This window comes from Neltuma alba, unplaced genomic scaffold, assembly GCF_004799145.2.
Source record: "Neltuma alba isolate B1F8T4 unplaced genomic scaffold, ASM479914v2 tig00011895_pilon, whole genome shotgun sequence".
In the NCBI taxonomy this organism is placed as follows: Eukaryota; Viridiplantae; Streptophyta; class Magnoliopsida; order Fabales; family Fabaceae; genus Neltuma; species Neltuma alba.
In genome coordinates, this window is record NW_021636493.1 from 161,866 (window position 1) to 179,805 (window position 17,940).

At 34.2% G+C, this 17,940-nt stretch overlaps 2 protein-coding genes and 1 pseudogene across 2 annotated transcripts; 2 read left to right on the forward strand and 1 right to left on the reverse strand.

The window, feature by feature from the left end:
- The first annotated feature begins 4,476 nt into the window (after positions 1 to 4,476).
- On the forward strand, positions 4,477 to 6,700 carry LOC114719137 (thioredoxin-like protein HCF164, chloroplastic). Its single transcript, XM_028904597.1, has 4 exons — positions 4,477 to 4,772; positions 4,876 to 5,097; positions 5,907 to 6,010; positions 6,159 to 6,700. The coding sequence occupies exons 1-4, from the start codon at positions 4,602 to 4,604 to the stop codon at positions 6,439 to 6,441; spliced, it is 780 nt and encodes a 259-aa protein (XP_028760430.1). The 5' UTR covers positions 4,477 to 4,601; the 3' UTR covers positions 6,442 to 6,700.
- Positions 6,701 to 10,225: 3,525 nt separating this feature from the next.
- On the forward strand, positions 10,226 to 10,994 carry LOC114719139 (uncharacterized). Its single transcript, XM_028904598.1, has one exon. It carries the CDS (start codon positions 10,265 to 10,267, stop codon positions 10,751 to 10,753), a length of 489 nt encoding a protein of 162 aa, XP_028760431.1. The 5' UTR covers positions 10,226 to 10,264; the 3' UTR covers positions 10,754 to 10,994.
- A 294-nt stretch (positions 10,995 to 11,288) lies between these two features.
- Positions 11,289 to 17,696, reverse strand: LOC114719140 (wall-associated receptor kinase-like 14; annotated as a pseudogene).
- Positions 17,697 to 17,940: the final 244 nt, after the last annotated feature.

Consider the following 17,940-nt stretch of genomic DNA (forward strand, 5'->3'; position numbering starts at 1 on the left):
CTTTTTTTTTATTTTTTATTTTTTTTTTAAATCTTTCAAAACCCTGAAACAAAATTAAAAATAAGGTAGCATTAATTGTCCTCAAAATCAATTAATCACAATTAAACCAAATATGACAATTTTGCCCCTATAAAATAATAATTCAAAATAAAATAAAATAAATCAATTAAGGCAAAAAGGGACCAATTAAGCTGACACAAACTCATATAAAAGATAGTAAAATATATAAAAATAATTGAGTTTGTCAGCGTCGCGACAGAGCCATAAGCTGTGGCATTTTATAAAAATAGACATGTTTCTCATATAGAAGGAATGAGGAAGGGTAACTTAAAATTAACATTTTACATTATATTCACTGAAGATAAAAATAATAAAATTAAAACCGTAAGCTGTTAAAAAAAAAAAATGAAATCCAAACATAGGTTTTATCCCTGCATATTATAGCATCTTCACTACCGTTAGTACATTCCTTATTTTCTTTTTTTTCTTTTTTTTTGGCGTTAAATGGGAATATTTATTCAACCTTTTTTAACCTGAACCAGATAAGTGAGCTTGTTAGGAGCCTGTTTGGCTCAGCATTTGGAGGGTAATAATAATTACTTTTTTTTTTTTATAAGCAGAAGCATGGTTGAAAAATTTGTTTGTGTTTGGATTGGTGATAGAACAATCTGACTTTTGCATAAAAAGCTACAATAAACTATAAGTAAAAATTAGCTACCTATGATTTATAGCTTGTGACTTGTAGCTTTTGCAACATAGAGAGAGAAAAAATTAAGAAATGTACTAATCCTCTTGTTCTTATTATAAACCTCAAAAACTAATTTGTAGAGAATAAAAAAATTAATAATTAGTTGAAAGTAATAAATAAGTTAAAAATATACTTATGAGTTCAAATATGCCTCTAGAAATATACTTTTGTTTTCAAATATACTTTTATAATAAATGATAAAAAATAAAAGAAACTATATGAGGTCAACATGAGCTTATTATTTAATAAAAGTCTTACTCATTTCGGTAATTTTACAAACTAAAATTACTTATCCAATCATAATTCAAACAACTTTTTACCCAGTCTAACTTTTACAAGTTAACTTTTATAAAATCTAATCCAAACACATCACCCAATTTAACTTTTATTTAATCCAACTTTTTCAAAAGTCAAATCAACAATAAGCTGCTTTTCTAATCACTAATCTAAACGGATCATAAGTCAGTCTCAGTTGAGGAATATCAATCATCATGCAGTGATTTAATAATATTAATTAAAGGTGGGATCACAAATAAATTTTTTATTATTTTTTTTTTTGAAAAAAAACTTGTTCCTTTCCGGTGAAAACAGGTTTACAAAACCCATTGAAGAAGTAGTCACTTTCACTATAAAATTATAAATCCCAGTATATGTTTTGTAAAATTCAACGTGAAATGGTATTGGTTTTTTACAAACAAGTTGCCCATCCCTTGAAAACATGTTGCAAAACCATTTAAGAAGTGGTCATTTTCATTATAAAAGTTTAAATATCACTGTGTGTTTGTTTGTAAAATTCAGCGTGAAATTTTATTGATTTTTAGAAACAAGTTGCTCATCCCCTGAAAAGAGGTTGCAAAACTCATTTAAGAAGTGATAATTTTCACTACAAAAGTTATAAATATCACTCTATGTTTTGTAAAATTCAGTATGGAAATTTATTGGTTTTTAGAAACAAGTTACCATCCCCTAAAAACTGGTTGCAAAAGCCATTTAAGAGTGGTCATTTTCACTATAAAAGTTGTAAATATCACTGTGTGTTTTGTAAATTCAGTTTGGAATTTTATTGGTTTTTAGAAACAAGTTACCCATCCCCTGAAAACTGGTTGCAAAAGCCATTTAAGAAGCGGTCATTTTCACTATAGTGGTTGTAAATTTCACTATACATGTAGTTATTATGAATTTTACAAATACATATTGTGATTTACAACTTTTGTAGTGAAAGTGACTACTTTGTTAATGGGTTTTGCAATATGTTTTCAGGAGATAAACAACTTGTTTGTAAAAACCAATAAAATTTCACGTTGAATTTTACAAAACATATACTGGGATTTACAACTTTTATAGTGAAAGTGACTACTTCTTCAATGGGTTTTGTAAACCTGTTTTCACCGGAAAGGCAACTTATAAGCATAAATAAATCATTCAGTGAACGTGCATTGGAAGTACGTCACAATAAACATTGAACTATTAACTTTCATAATTAACTACATGCATAGTGAGATTTACCATTTACGTAGTGGGATTTACCAAAAACCAGCAAGCATATGACAGCAGTTACGTTACGTAATTGCTTGCCATTGTTTTCTGATTTTTGCTTCATCTTTCCCACACAGTTTCATCTTTCCCACAGCTTTACATTCTCTGAAAATGGTTTTATGCGAAGAACAAGACAGAACCAAAATTTTTTAGAGAAATGCTAGGCAATAACATTTTAAGCTGTGGGAACCCATCGAAAATCAGCGTCTTCCTCTCTCCTTCCTCTCTTCTTCCTCCCGATTTCATCAGCGTCTTCCTCCTCTCTCCTTCCCGTATTTCATCAGTGTCTTCCTCTCTCCTTCCTCTTACTTTCAGATAGGGCATTTTGGTCTTTTGGCCAAAAATCTGAATTCCAGATTGGTACCCAGTCCCCTATATGTCATTTTGCTTATTTAGGTGCCTTATTTGTCTTTTTGAAATTCAGGTGGTATTTTATTGTCATTTTCCCTTGATTTTATGTTGTAAGAAATAAACATGCGAAAAGAATTCTATCTTATAGATAGCAAAAATATTTGTTTTCCCAACACAAAAACTTATTTTAAATTAACCCCAACAGTCACTTTATAAAGTTCTTGTACTTCTCTTAGAAGTAATTATTTATTTGTTTTTTCTACTATTTAAACGTCATGAAAAATTACTCATGTGCATTTAATTTTCTTATCTAGTACTTATAGACGATTTTTCCTAAAAATAACCCATGTTTTAGGATGTGTTTTGTTTTCAAATAGAAACAAGCAAAATCAAGTTTTAGTTATTGATTTTCAGCATGAAACCAATTCACCAAGCATGTAGTTAATCTGTATATAACTTAGATGTTGTATGCTCCATCACATTTTTGTTCAAAACCAATATTTATACGTAGTATAAAATATAATTATAATAGGAAAAAACCAATGCTGTCAATATTTGGTTATATTTATTTATTTTAATTCTCACTAGAATTATTCTTACAAAGAAAATGTCTCAAACATTTCAAATTCCATTCTACTTGTTGGCTTGAGGTCTATGTATAATAAATATAATAATGTTAATAATATGTCTGTCAAGCGATATAAAATTATTACGACAAAAATTATATTACTATTTATATTTATTTACAGACTAAATAATGAAAATCAATTTTTAAAATTTTTTCTAAGACATGATCTTATTTATCAAATTTTATTCTTATTATGATTGTATTTTAACAAGTTAAATATAATTTAAAATAGTATTCTGATTCCTTTCAATATTTTTCCTCTTCATGAAAATCTATTACTCCTCCGGTCTTTAATATAAGATCTATTTAACTAATTTGATTAAATTAAGGAAGTTAGGTAAGTTAGTTAATTATAAGAAATGTGACACATTTTTTCTAAAATATCATAATCATCTTTCTTAATATCCCCTCTCCTTCTTTTACTTGATTATGGTTGAGAGAGTATCCATGGGGTAATTTAGAGAAATAAATATAAGAAATAGATCTTATATTTAGGATTAAAATTAATTCAATAATTAGGATCTTTATTAAGCGCCGGAGGAGTATCTCTTTGGCCAACGGATTCTTTTCTCATTTTCGACTTAGGGTGTGTTTGGGTGACACCCCAAACCATGGTTTGGGGTGTCAATCACCCAAACACCCCCTCTAAAAACCAAAACCATGGTTTTGATTCCAAAACCATGGTTTTGAAAAAAGCAAAAAAATTTTGCTTTTGGAGAAAAAGGGAGAGTGTGAGAGCCTATATGATATATATCTTGTTATTTTTTTTATAAACATATTTTTTGATAAACATATTTAATCTTAAATTTTATAAATATATATACACATTAATTATTTATTAATTATATTATCTTATGTATTATTAATTATGTTGATAAAAAATATATTATTAACAATTTTATTCCTTCAAATTAAAATATATCATAAAATCTATTTTTTCTGTAATTATCATATTAACTTATGTCTTTGTTTTAGTAATTTGTATATATAAAAAGTGTTTCTGATAACAACTATCCAAACACTCTCACTTCTCAGAATCACTTTTTTACAAAATCTATTCTTCACAGAATCTATTCTCCCCAGAATCTATTATCCAGAATCACTTTTTCAAAGCACGGTTTGACCAAACACACCCTTAACCGTTCTATTAAGGAAAAGAAGCCGTCTGCGGAATGTCGAAATGTAATATTTCTGAGGTTGAAGTTTTTCCTGCGAAAATTTGAAGCAAAAAATCTTGCCAGCAGTTGCAACTCGCAAGCAAATTCTCAGTTGTGACAGCGATTGCCGATTGAATTGAAATCTCCGAGGCCATCGGAAAAATTCTCTCTCCCGTTTCGGATGGCTCGCTTGTCTTCAAACCCCATTAGTCTCCATAGATTCCGACCATGCCTGCAAATCCCTCAACCTCCGCAAATAATCGGAAATCCTCGCTACCCTCACCCCAAGACTCGCAGATTTCAGACCCTTGCTTGCCAAACAACTCCTAACCTGGACGAGACCTCCACAACGGTAAAGTTTCTGTTGGGTATTCTTTGGAGTGTTCGAGTCTTAATAGTTCGAATGTTTTTCGATTTCCATCATTTGCTAAGCATCCTTCAACTTTTATGTTCAGGAAAGATCGGTTAATGAGGCTACTTCCGTCAATGGTCAAACAAGCAAGGTTTCACGCGCCCCTCTTGGTTCTTCTGGCCTTCCTGAATTCCCAAGCAAAGACATCAATAAGAAAATTGCAGCTGTTTCTGCTTTAGCTGCTGTGGGACTTTTCTTATCTACAAGATTGGATTTTGGTGTTTCTTTGAAGGATCTCTCTGCTGTTGCATTACCTTATGAAGAGGTTTAAGTTCTTTCCGCTGATTACTATTTCAGTATTACTATGTTGTATTGCTTCCCACGCAGTTATAGGTGGTTCAGTCTGTACTGAATTCTAACAATCTTATAGACGGAAGTGACATTTTGCTCTTCCCAAAAACTGCTTATGTACTTAAATGATCCTCTTGTTACGCCTATATGATCATAGTAGACAGTTAACGAGCTGTGTGACGTGAATTACCAGAATATGTGGCGCTAACTGCTTACGTGGCCATCAAGACATTGCATAATCACTTTTCCAAGCTACTGGTTCAAGTCTCCATGAGTCATAAAATGCAGCGTTTTGTTGGCCACAAAAGTATTTAATGGTCTTGGTGATTTTATTATACTTTAAGTGAACATTATTTAAAAATAGAAATAATCTTGGGAAGTCTAAGACGAGATTTTTGGTCCTTAAAGCTAAATTGACTCAAGGGGTGTGCGCGCGCGCTTGCTTGCTTGGGTAGTCTAAGACGAGATTTTTGGTCCTTAAAGCTAAATTGACTCGAGGGGTGTGTGTGTGTGTGTGTGTGTGTGTGTGTGTGTGGATCAAGGATAAAATGCGTAATTCACAATATTATGTTTACCATCGTAAGCAGTTCATTTATTAATGTTATTCTAGGTCTTTAAAGATATGATAGATTGATAATGGCTTATAATTTACTGTTAGGAGCTGCTCTTACTAAACTTCGGTGTATTCATATATATATGTATATATATTTTTATATGTTGCAGCTACAGTTGCAATATCATATTTGCTAATGATTGTTGTACATTTGTCGGTGGATGTTCCAGGCTCTTTCAAATGGGAAGCCCACTGTGGTGGAATTTTATGCAGATTGGTGTGAAGTATGTAGGGAGTTAGCTCCCGACGTGTACAAAGTAGAGCAGCAGTACAAGTAATGGCTTCTATTGCTGACATAGTTCTTTATGTTCATATGTCTCTTTTGCTGCCTATTTGAATTGGTAACTTTTAGGAACCATAATATGGCTATAACTCTGTACTAAAATTCAATATTGACGCCACTATGTTTTCATTGAACTCAGGGATCGAGTGAATTTTGTTATGTTGAATGTGGATAATACTAAGTGGGAGCAAGAGCTGGACGAGTTTGGTGTTGAGGGTATTCCACACTTCGCATTTCTTGATAAAGATGGGAATGAGGAGGGCAATGTAGTGGGCAGGTTTCCAAGACAGTTGATGCTTGAGAACGTGGATGCCCTTGCCCGTGGAGAAGCATCGGTGCCTCATGCTCGTGTTATAGGACAATATTCAAGTGCTGAATCAAGGAAGGTGCACCAAGTTGTTGATCCCAGAAGTCATGGTTAGACAACAAAGGTATCATCTCTTCAGAACAACTCCTTCCATTTGCCAGTGAGAAACAATTGAAGAGGCAGCTCGTTGCTCTTGTGTACTCTTTTCCAATATGAATTTGTTGTCATTTTGAAAACAATGTGCAAGTCTAATATGTAAATTCAAAAAGTAGATTATCATAGCTCAAATGTCTATATTAATGCAATTTCAGGATAGGTAAAGTTGCACTTGGGTGTTTAAGAGTCTTTTCATCCCTAAATTATTTGTGTGAGCATGTTATTTGTTTTCACATCCCACAAAGTCATGCAACTACTGGCCATGCATATTTTGCTGGTTGGGTTGAAACCATATGATTTTTCCGCTTTGATTACAACTCACCACTCACAAACCAGAATCTAACTCAACCTTTCAAAGTCAGAACGTTTGAGCTCAAGCTCAATGAGGGCATGCTTTTCTGAGACACATAACAAGTAATAAAATATACAGGTTCTATAAATATTGTAAAAGTTACCTTAGATTTATGCGGCGCTAACGCTAGTTATTTTAAAGTAGTGATAGCTACTCAAAGTGATCGATACAAATTCTCTCATTAGATGAGTCATTTTACTACAGATTTTTGACCAACTTCTTTGCCAGTCTATCTGGCTCGAGGCCATAGACAGATTGATGAAGCAAAATATTTATTAATTGATGTGGGAGCTTAAATCTGAGACTTTTTTTTTTTGCTTTTGGGTTTTTTTTTTTGGGAAGAGGGTCTCATAGAATCCATAATTTAGTGCTGGAAGTTGAAGCATGTGGAAACAGAGCACAAGAACAGATGAATTTATTGTTTATTAATTGATTCATCAACACTGTGAAAAGCATGCAGACTTATGCCGGTCATGTTGACATGACCAACCGTAAACAACATGATTAATAATATGATTATTGTTCGAAGGTACCGATATTCCCCATCTCTTTTTGCTCGGATGCCCAAGAAAGTGAAAAACCCATCCTCCAATTTAAACAGACAACTTTTTTAAACCAGCATCTTCGGTTGCTTCGAGAGTGATGATTCCCCATTACCTGCAGTAAAGAAACACTAATTTAGAAATTGCATACTTCAACTTTTTTACTCATCGGATTGGATTTTGCATAAAGATCTGCAAGTTTTGTTCTTTTGTGATTTAGATTACCGCTGGAATAGTATTTTGTATTATTTTATCTTTATTGGGACACGTCAAGCTCGTGTGGGGAGTTTTAGCTTTCTAATTCCCTGCGTGTTGTGTCCAGGTGATTTTTTTTTTTCCTTTTGAATATTTGATCTACTTAGGTCCGAAATATGTTCAGTATTATATGTTTTCTCCCAGAATCGCAGATTTCTTGAAGGTGATCTCTGATATTGTGTTCTGCAAGTTTTCAAGTGCATGCATTAAGCCCTGTTGCCTTTCTTGATTACAGAAGTCTGCCACATGCCACATACCATGCAAATTAATTCTAAAAGCGTGTAATTGATTTGGACTGATCAAACAACAATAAATCTTATTCTACTCGATAGGATCGGTTATGTCAATAAAAATGAACTTGGTGGTGGGGGCAGATGAACATCCCTGTTGCACTACCTTGAGCAGAAGTTGCAGACTGCGATGGTTGGTCAGGGGAAGTGGCAGAAGCTTTAGAGGGGATGACCACACCAGGCCAAGAGTGGCACATACAATGCTTTCCCTCATCAATGCTTCCATACAAGTTTTTCAAGTGCTTCCCACATCCTCCCCATGTATATTTCCCGCAGCTTCTGCACTCTACTTTGTAGCACATTCCTTCCTAGCTTGGCTATCTGTTCAGCTTCTAAAAAACTATTTTACCCAATGTGAACCTATGGTTCCTTATATATATACCATTCCTCTAACTTCGTGTTCATCATCCCTTTATTTACTCATGTCTTTTACGAACACCACCTCCATGAAACAGCTTGCCACTGAAGATAACGCCTCACTCCTAGTTACGCAAGGGAATATTCCATCGCACATTATCAATCGACATGAATTTGTCTTAGCTATGTTGTGATTATGTTCGGCTGTCTTGGTTTCGTCGTTCACACTAGCAATAAAGCAGTTTTCTAAATTGTTTTTCCTTTTCCCTTTCTGGAGTATCTGATATATGTTGTTACTGTGCCAAATTTAAGCATTTTCAGAGTGATTTGACAAGTAACTATTGACAATGCCCAAGCTGTCTGTGATAAGGAAAGCTACGAAAAACATTCTCGTTTCGATTGAATAGAGGAAACAAGGGAAATTATAGCAGGGATTAGAATGTTGATTTTAATTGTGTTTATAAAGAAAATATTTTGGGAGCTATTGGGCTAAATGGGTTAGGCTATGGTAGTGATTCTATCTTTTCTAACATTGGTCACTCCTTCACCTTAGATCTTGAACAAGTTAAGGTGAAGAATGATGAGAGGTGGCTTCTTAGTTTAGTGTTTTTATGTGTATTTTAGTGAATTTTAATAATAGTGTCCCTTTTCCATTATTGAAAAAACTCTCCGGATATTTTTCTTTCATTCGCAAGTTTTAGCATTAAACATCGTTAAACATCCTTAGTCTCTTCATCAAGATCGACTCAGCTTCTATATCCATAAAACCAAGAAATACCGATGCGGTGATCAATCCTAGGGAAGCAAGACATAATTTTGATTTGGCTTATTCACTAGGGAATATGAAAGCCGCAAGGAAAAGCACAATTTAAGGGGGAGAAAACAGTTTCTGCAAAGGGTAATCTCTCTTTTTGCAGGTAAAACCCTTCTTCTCCTCAGATAATAGCCACGAACACTATCATTCAATTAAGAATACTGATGTAAAACAGCTTCGAGTCATTCAACACAAACTCAACGAGAAACATTACAGGCACCTACATCTGTCAATTGATCATGTTCAGCTTATAAGTTGATTATTTATAATACACCTATAAGGGTGAATAGGTGTATTAATAATTTAAATGCCATTTGTGTATTTTTCAAAGTATTTGATAAGTTAGTAGCTTCTGCTAACTCTAAACAAACTTATTTCATTAAAATTTAAATAACGATGAACAATTTTAGTATTTGATAAGTTGGCAGCTTGTGCTAACTCTCCTAATTTAGGATTTTGAAATTCAAGAAGTTTTTTTAAAGATTTTCCCAATAAATAATAATGGATAGAGCATAAGATGATACCATCACTTATTTGATTCAAGAAAATGCTTACCTACAATAAATTATCTATTTATATGGATCGAATGAATTACTTTAAAATTTCTATTAATTAATTAGTTAATTAATATTAATACTAATGAATTTTATGTCGAAGTTCTTTATAATAATTTATGAGATTTAAAAAAAACATAACTTTTTTCCTGAAGTTGTTTATTAAAGAAGTAGTTCTTGCGTGTAATAGTTGTTTATTAAAGAAGAAGTTCTTGTTTGTAATAACTGTAATTTATTTTCTTCTTATACCCTCGTGTTTTTCCAGTTGTTAATTGTACTTCGTAGACTGTTATACTTATTGAATGTTTATTAAAAGGTTTCAATAACAAGCGATGAGTTTTTTTTTTTAGTCATTGGAAGTTTTGAGGTAATTATGTGGTGATAAAAAAAAATTATGTGAAATATCATAACAATCCTCCCAATATGTATGTTACCCGAAGGCCCAAAACTACAGATCAATCCGGAATCCTTATTCCATCTTTCAGCGCCTTTTGCTTGCGGGTCAAGCATTGAGATGGTTGAGATGATTCGTCGACGCAAGACCACAAAATCCAACGTTGGCCCCCACTATCACCATATCATCATTGATCAGCCTGGTCTCTCCTCAACCTTAGATTCATGGCTTCCGCACTTTCACCTCTGAACCGAACTCTTCCACTCCACCCTGTGCGCAATGCTACACTATCCTCCTGCAAGGCGCACGCAACCAAACCTATGCCGGCATTTCCTATCAACGCCCTTTCGGGGCGGAGGCAGTTGCTATTCTTTCTGACGGCGTCTACGGCGCTTACGGCGAGGGAACGGACGTCCAAGGCGCAAGACATTCCTCTGTTCGGAATTCGAAAGAATATTAGGAAGGCAGAAGAAGCAGCCGAGGAGATTGTGAGAGAGGGCTTCGAAGCTGCGGACAAAGGACTGGAAACGGCCGAGCGTGGAATTGAGGCGGCGGAGAAGGGAATAGAAGCGGCAGAGAGTGAGATATCCGATTCGGTGAGTTTTGGTGGTTTGGCACAGGCAGGAGTGGTGGCTGGAGCAGAGGTTTTTGGTGTTCTGGTTGCAACGGCCGTAGTGAACGGTATTTTGGGGCCGGAAGCTCAAAAGTCATGACGCTACAGACTAATGCGTCTAATGCTTGTTGATCAACTTGCAATGGGCTTTTGTGTGGGTGTTACATGTTTATTCTGTAAGTTGTGCGAGAACTTTTGTATTTTAGCCTCACATGAACGCATTAGCTTGGTACCGTAAAGTGCAAAGCTGAATTGAACGATAAATCTGTGTGCGTGGGTGTAGAATCTGTTACTTCCTGTGAATATTTCTTACGTTATGTTTCAGTGGTCGTCTCACTACACAAATCAGCTTACTTTTGCTGTGATTTACGAAAGATGTGCCGAAATTATATATGTCCAACATATTTGTTAATTTGTTCAAAACATATGATTGTCTAGAAAAACATAATGACTCACATATGATCTTGATTGCATCAAGTTATCAGCTTGATTCAAGGAGAGGGAAGAAGGAAACTAGGGATTGAGTATTATATTAGCTGGTTCATGTCCTTTTAGCCAATGATGATATGATATACCGATAAGGGTTAAGGAGCTGCCCTTGACCTCCTCCACAAATTGTTGAGCATTATCCGTCTGCAGGAACCGTCAAAGTCTCAGTTTTACTAAGCTCTCATGAATAAGAGACGCCTCTGGAAATGTCGTGCATATAGTTTCGTCCATTTTTTCCTGCATCCACTGCTTTTGATGTATTCTCACTCCTCTGCTACCTCCATCATAGCAGGCCTGATGTCTCTTCGTGAATCAACGCATATAAATGCGAGCTCAGCCAACTTGCGAACAGAATAGTTGGTCCATTCATCCTCATCTGATGACTGGAAAGGATCCACTATCTCCTCCAAACAACCCCTTCCACTCCTATCAACTGCAAGTGCTTCCCAAATTAACCTCATTAAGAGGTCGAGAAAAATCAACCGCTTTCAGGGCAGCCATTATTGCTACTAAAACCACCCCAAAACTATAGACATCACTCTTGTTAGGGAGGGGGAAGCTGTGCTCATATGAAGGGGCAACATAACCTGGTGTCCCTCGTGGAGCGGTTGAGATATGTGATGTGTCTGTTATGTCAAGCCTTGAAAGCCCTAAATCTGCCACTTTTGAATTGAAGTTGTAATCCAGCCGCATATTGCTGTCTACGATACGAAATATTAAAAATGAGAAATAAGAATTAGGATTGGGATTGAGAAAATTTATTAAAAAAATGCTTAGTATGAGAAATTACTGGTTATATGATATTAGACAAATCCATGTATGTAGAATTGGGTAATGTTATAGGGGGGATCGGTTTCTCTCCACTGCCTTCCCATTCACTTCCCATCCAATATCTTGAAAGACGTTGTTCCATATAATCAATCTTATCTGTCCATTTTCTCGTTCAATCTCAATCGTCCAATGCATTTAAGATCAATTTCCCATTTCTCTTCATTCAACAATGTGAGAAAGTCAAAGCTAGTGGTGGGAATGAGTTTTAGAGAGGAGTTCTAGCAAGGAATGGATACCAAATATTAAAGATTGGTGAGTAAACAACTTTTATGAAATATCCACAGTTGACTTCAATCTCTGCAACTCTTTCCTGAGCTCCATTGCCTTTGTGTCTTCGATGCTCTTGACTTTGAAAGAAGCAGAGTATAATAGTGGTAAAATGAATCAACTCACATCGTGTCCATTAATAAATAATTACTATGATTTTATTTTTGTTTATGTGAAGCAGCATGTGTACGTGCTCCCTATATAAACACCACCCAAGTCCAACAGGGGTTTTCATTCACTACCCACAAAGGTATAAGTTTATTGTTCATTTCATTTTAGTTGTTTGGAGGAAAATTTATTTGTTATTAAAATGAAATAAATAAAATAATTTTGTAGATGGAAGTGCAATAAAGTTTAGATAATATTTTAGAAGAAATCATTTTTGGTCACCTCATGTCTTATTAAATTTTGATGCCGTTAATAGGTGATCATTTTATAATCAATGTATATTGGGTACATACATTGCAATTTTGCAGGAGGCTTATACCATGACTACGAATTTGACTCCTAGACTTAATCTTGAATTTGATGATATAAAAGAATCATGGGAATTTTGTAAGGCATATGGTCGAAGAACTGGTTTTGGTGTTCAAAAGCAAAAGTTTGACAAGAGTAAAAAAGATAAGTCAATATATTCATCTTATCTATATGTTTGCAATAAAGAATGGGTGAGAAAACCAGATAAGCGAGATGTGCAAACAAGGAAGCCTAGAGATGAGACAAGAACAGGCTGTAAAGCTAGAATGAAAGTTAAACTAGTAGATGGAAAATACGGAATAAGTGAAGTTGTTTTAGATCATAATCATCATCTTTAACCTCCTGAAGTTGTTCATCTATTTGCATCACATCGAGGGATAACACTAGCTCAACAATATGAATAAGAAAATGCTGAAAAGGTTAGGATTAATAAAAAATCAGCATTCAATTTGCAAAGTTAATATGCAGGAGGTCGAGATAATTTGAGATATACAAGAGATGATGTTAAAAATTATCTTAATTCAAGAAGGCAACGGGCCATGAAATATGGTGATGTTGGATGTTTATTTTGTTATTTTGAGCAACAGTTGGCAGAAAATCCATCTTTTTTTTATGCTCACCAAATGGACTCAGAGGAGCAAGTGACTAATGTGTTCTGGGCTGATGCACGCATGTTGATTGACTATGCTTGCTTTGGAGAAGTCATTTCACTTGATACAACTTATTGCACAAACAGTAACCATATACCTCTTGCAATTGTCTATGGCTTTGACCACTACAAAGGAGGGGTTATTTTTGGAGTGGCATTGTTATATGATGAGACCATTGAGACTTTTAAATAGCTCTTTGAGACCTTTTTATGTGCACATAAGAATTTAAGGCCTCTAACCATTTCCATTGACCAAGATGTTGCTATGGCACGAGCATTACAAGAAGTGATGCCAGAAGTAAAGCATGCCCTGCGCACATGGCATATTTCAAGGAATGCAATGAAGCATCTTCCAAATTCAATGATTAGTGATTTCAACCAGTGCATGTATCATTGTTGGGATGAAACAGAGTTTAAAGAAGCTTGGCAAGCATTATTATCAAAAGAAAGTATGACAGAAAACTCATGTGGTTAATGTCTATGTACCAAATAAAAGAGAAATGGGCAGTATGTTATATGAAGAACACAAGGACACTTGGTATGAGTACTCAAATTAATGAAAGTGTCAATGCATCTGTTAAAAGTTACACCAATGTTCAATTGGATATCAATTGATTCTTGTGTCAATTTGAACAAGTTTTAAAGGATAAGCGTTATAATGAATTGAAAAGTGATTTTGAGGCACGTGACAAGGTGCCAAGATTGATATTGTAGAGTTTATGCATGCTTTGTCAACTTTCTGATGTCTATACTCGACTTATTTTTAACTTGTTCCAACACCAATATGATCAACGCGATGCTACATGTATAAAAGAGAGAAAAGAAAGAAAGAAAAATGAATATGAGGAGGATAGTGTGATCGTGTTTGATTATCTTACCACCATGGATGATAAGAAAAAAGAGTTTAGTTTGACATTTGATCCTTCAATAGAGACGATTAGCTGCAAAAAATTTGAACGAATGGGCATATTATGTTGTCATGCATTGAGGGTATTAAATGACTTTGATATCAAATTGCTCCCTCAAAAATATATTGAGAAGAGGTGAACAAGAGAAGCAAGATGTGGGGTAGTGTATGATTTTAAGGAAAATCAAATTGAAGTTGATCCTAAACAACAAAGATCAAATCGATATAGACAATTATGCCCCCTACTTCTAAAATTACCAAGTGATGCATCAAAAAGTCTGGAGGCATTCTCTCTTGTCCATGAAGCTGTGTTAGAACTTAGTAAGAAAGTAACTAAGCTACACATAAAATATCTATCAGATAGCAATAATGGTAGTAAGGATCATGTGGAGAATCATGATGGTAATAATGATTGTGGAAAAATTGTTGGGTTTAAAAAAAGATATGGTAGAAAGACAAGTAAGCGGATAAAGAGCTGTTGAAACTCGTTTAAGAAAACAAAAAACAACAACCTCTAAAAAACCTCCTCAAGCTTCACATTCAGTACAAACTTCACAGGTATACTTATGATCAATTTAATTTTTGATCAATTCAATTTTATGTAGATGTTTGTTATATCTTTGTTGTTTCCTTTTGAATATGTTTTAGGGATAACATAGTCAACTTCAAAAATCTAGCTCATCAACTCAGGTGCAACATAATTCTATGATGTTGGATAACCTTCAACCAAGTCAAATGACTTTCACAAATTTGTTGATGGTATGTCATATAATGTTGGACAACATAATAAAGCTAGTTTTTTCATGTAAGGCATGTGTAAATTGAGACATTCTTCTTATTTCTTGACTGTAGGCATCATGTGATTGCGACATCACTTCGCTTGAAGCATTTGATTTTAACCAAACATATAATGATGGTAACCATAAAGAATAATGATAATTGAAAGAAAAAAATCAGTCACTTTTATTAAAATCTGAATTGTTTTTTACATAGCATTGTCTCATCTAAAAATAATTGACAATTTCAAGACTCCCACTACATATTGATTAACACTACAAATACAGGTTCAATGATTGACTTAGATCCTCCTTCATGAAGATCCTCCTGCATGAAGTCTTCATTTCGGCTCATTTTGTCTAGCTCATTTATACAACATATGGCTTCTCATGGGTTGCTCTCTTTTTTAGTCAAGCAGGCTCATCATTTTGTTCTTATGGGTTGCTCTCTTTTTTGGTCAAGCAAGCTCAACATTTTGTTCTTACAGCATTCTCATGTCTTCTCAACTTATGTAGTTTGAATAGGCTCTATTTTTTGATGAAGATTGCTCCTTATTTGTGTATCTATCATGAAACAGAGTTAAAAAAACAGTCACATAACAAGTTATGTTATTTGGTACATACCAATCTTTTTCACAGCATTTTTATACTATTGAGAAGTATAGCATTCTCTCTCTTTTTACTTTGATATCATCATTTAATTCCCAGTAAATAATTGCTCCTTAAGGTGTTTGAACCTCATGATTATTAAGAAAAGATAAATCATGTTATTTGGTGTACACATGAGACAGGACTAGTTGTGTTATTGGGTATATAAAACGTTTTAGTGTACATGACAAAAAAGGATTAGATTGGTCAATCTATAATTAAACAAATTACAACTTTGTTAAAAAGAAATTGCAACAAAAAAAGAATATGATGGATCAGCTAAAATCACCATCTACATGCCTTGCTTCCTCTTCTGAAAGGTCTACTAATCAAAAATTATTTATGTAGTCATGGTCTAAGAAGACATTTGAATGGTCAAAATAATTGATTGACAATATTTTCCCACAAAATATATTAAGAAAGAATCAAAGACGTTACCCCGTCTTGTTGTAATAAGAGATGGAAGGTTCCGTATGAAATACTATAAACAAATTGAACTCCTATCCCAAAGGTTGGACCTCAGTCAAAAAATGAGCTACACTAAATATATGCTATAAACACAAACTAAAAAATCTAGGATTTTTTATTTTTTTATCTCATTCTAATCATTAAGCATAAATATTAATAAGAATTAAAAAAAAGAAAGAAAAGAATAATTAAGGGGAAACATGAAAGCATAACAGTGAAACCTTGGTTTCTTTAATTTTCTACATCATTAGTCAAATCCTCCTAGGCTCATTGAAAATGGCTGAAGCACGAGCTACTCTCACCTATTAAGAGAAAGCTTTAAACAAGGACCTGCTCGGCTTAGAGTTGCCTCAACATAGCCTTAGTTTTTTTTTAAAAAATTATTCATCCTCAAATTTAGTGGCTTGGCACATTACTGTACATACCATTATATTAGTCAACAACAGCCAAAGTGGCACAAGAAAACAAAAAACAGAAAAATAATGTGATTAAGAAATTTACCAGTCATCTTCCTCTTCCTCTAGACTTGTTAGATACAACATATGCCTAGTAATAACAGCATGGAAATTGCACCCAAAGATGAGTAGTTTATATATGTACTCATTCAAGTAGTTATACCTTGAAAGCAACCATGAGGCACTTCACAACGTGAAATTATTGACAACACCAAAAAAAAAAAGCAAATTAAACTTCATTTATATATGTAATTGTATAAATACTATGGAGCAAAACATGGGGAAAGTTTGTATCATGGTCTTCTATCTGTTCCTTATTCGTTAGGATTAGCAATTATGATGGAGATCTAAGAGACCGATGGATTAGTACAAAGAAAGGAAGGAGAAAAACATGGGAGAGGTATGCATACTCATCACCCTCCTACCATACTTGATTGCTTTTTCATATGCCACACAAAACTTAGCACCAAAAAAAAACATCAGCATTATCTGCATTTTTTAGTAACAGCAATTCCTGTAAACAAATTCATATAGTTCAGAATAGATGGCAATGACTCACCGTTTCCATTTCACCATTTATAACGAGAGGGCTTAATCAAACTTCTTTGGGCTGGTTGATGTGCACAAAATCTCGGCCTGCAGTAGCGGTTTCAAAAGCTTTTGACAATGGCCGGTGAGCGGCGAGAATTAGCAGCCATGGAAGCTTTGACCTTGGATATTTGGTGTGGCTGGGAGATGTGATTGACTGTGAGAGTAGAGAATTGCAGGGGCAATAAAACAAACGCGACTCGGGTGATAGAGATTTGAGCGTAAGTGGTTAGGCCTAAACGACGTCGTTTACGGTAGTGGATGGGAAGTGAATAGGAAGGTAGTGGAGAGAAACGGATCTTGTTATAGGGGGATTGGTATCTTTTAATCCCATCATTGTAAGTTTACTTAATCTCATATAATAAATAATTATTTATATTAAATGTTTTTTTAATAATTTTTCTCAATTGCAATCTCAGTTTTTATTTCTCATTTTTAATGTTTTGCATCAAACAGAACTTATGTCTCTATGGTAGATTGGAGAATGAATGGCAAAAAATTTCTCCAATCAGGCATGCAAAGAGAAACATGTTGTAAACAAATTTAAAAAAAAAAAAAGGGAAACATGTAGAGGCTGATTTTTTTTTTAACCAGCAACATGTAGAGGCCGATTGAATATTAGGATGATATTTCGGCAAAAAGTTTGTCTGAAAATAACACAACAGCACAAAAGAAACCGTCGGGCCTTGTCCTTGCTCGAAAGCCATGGCCAAGAACAAGAACTTGCAGTGG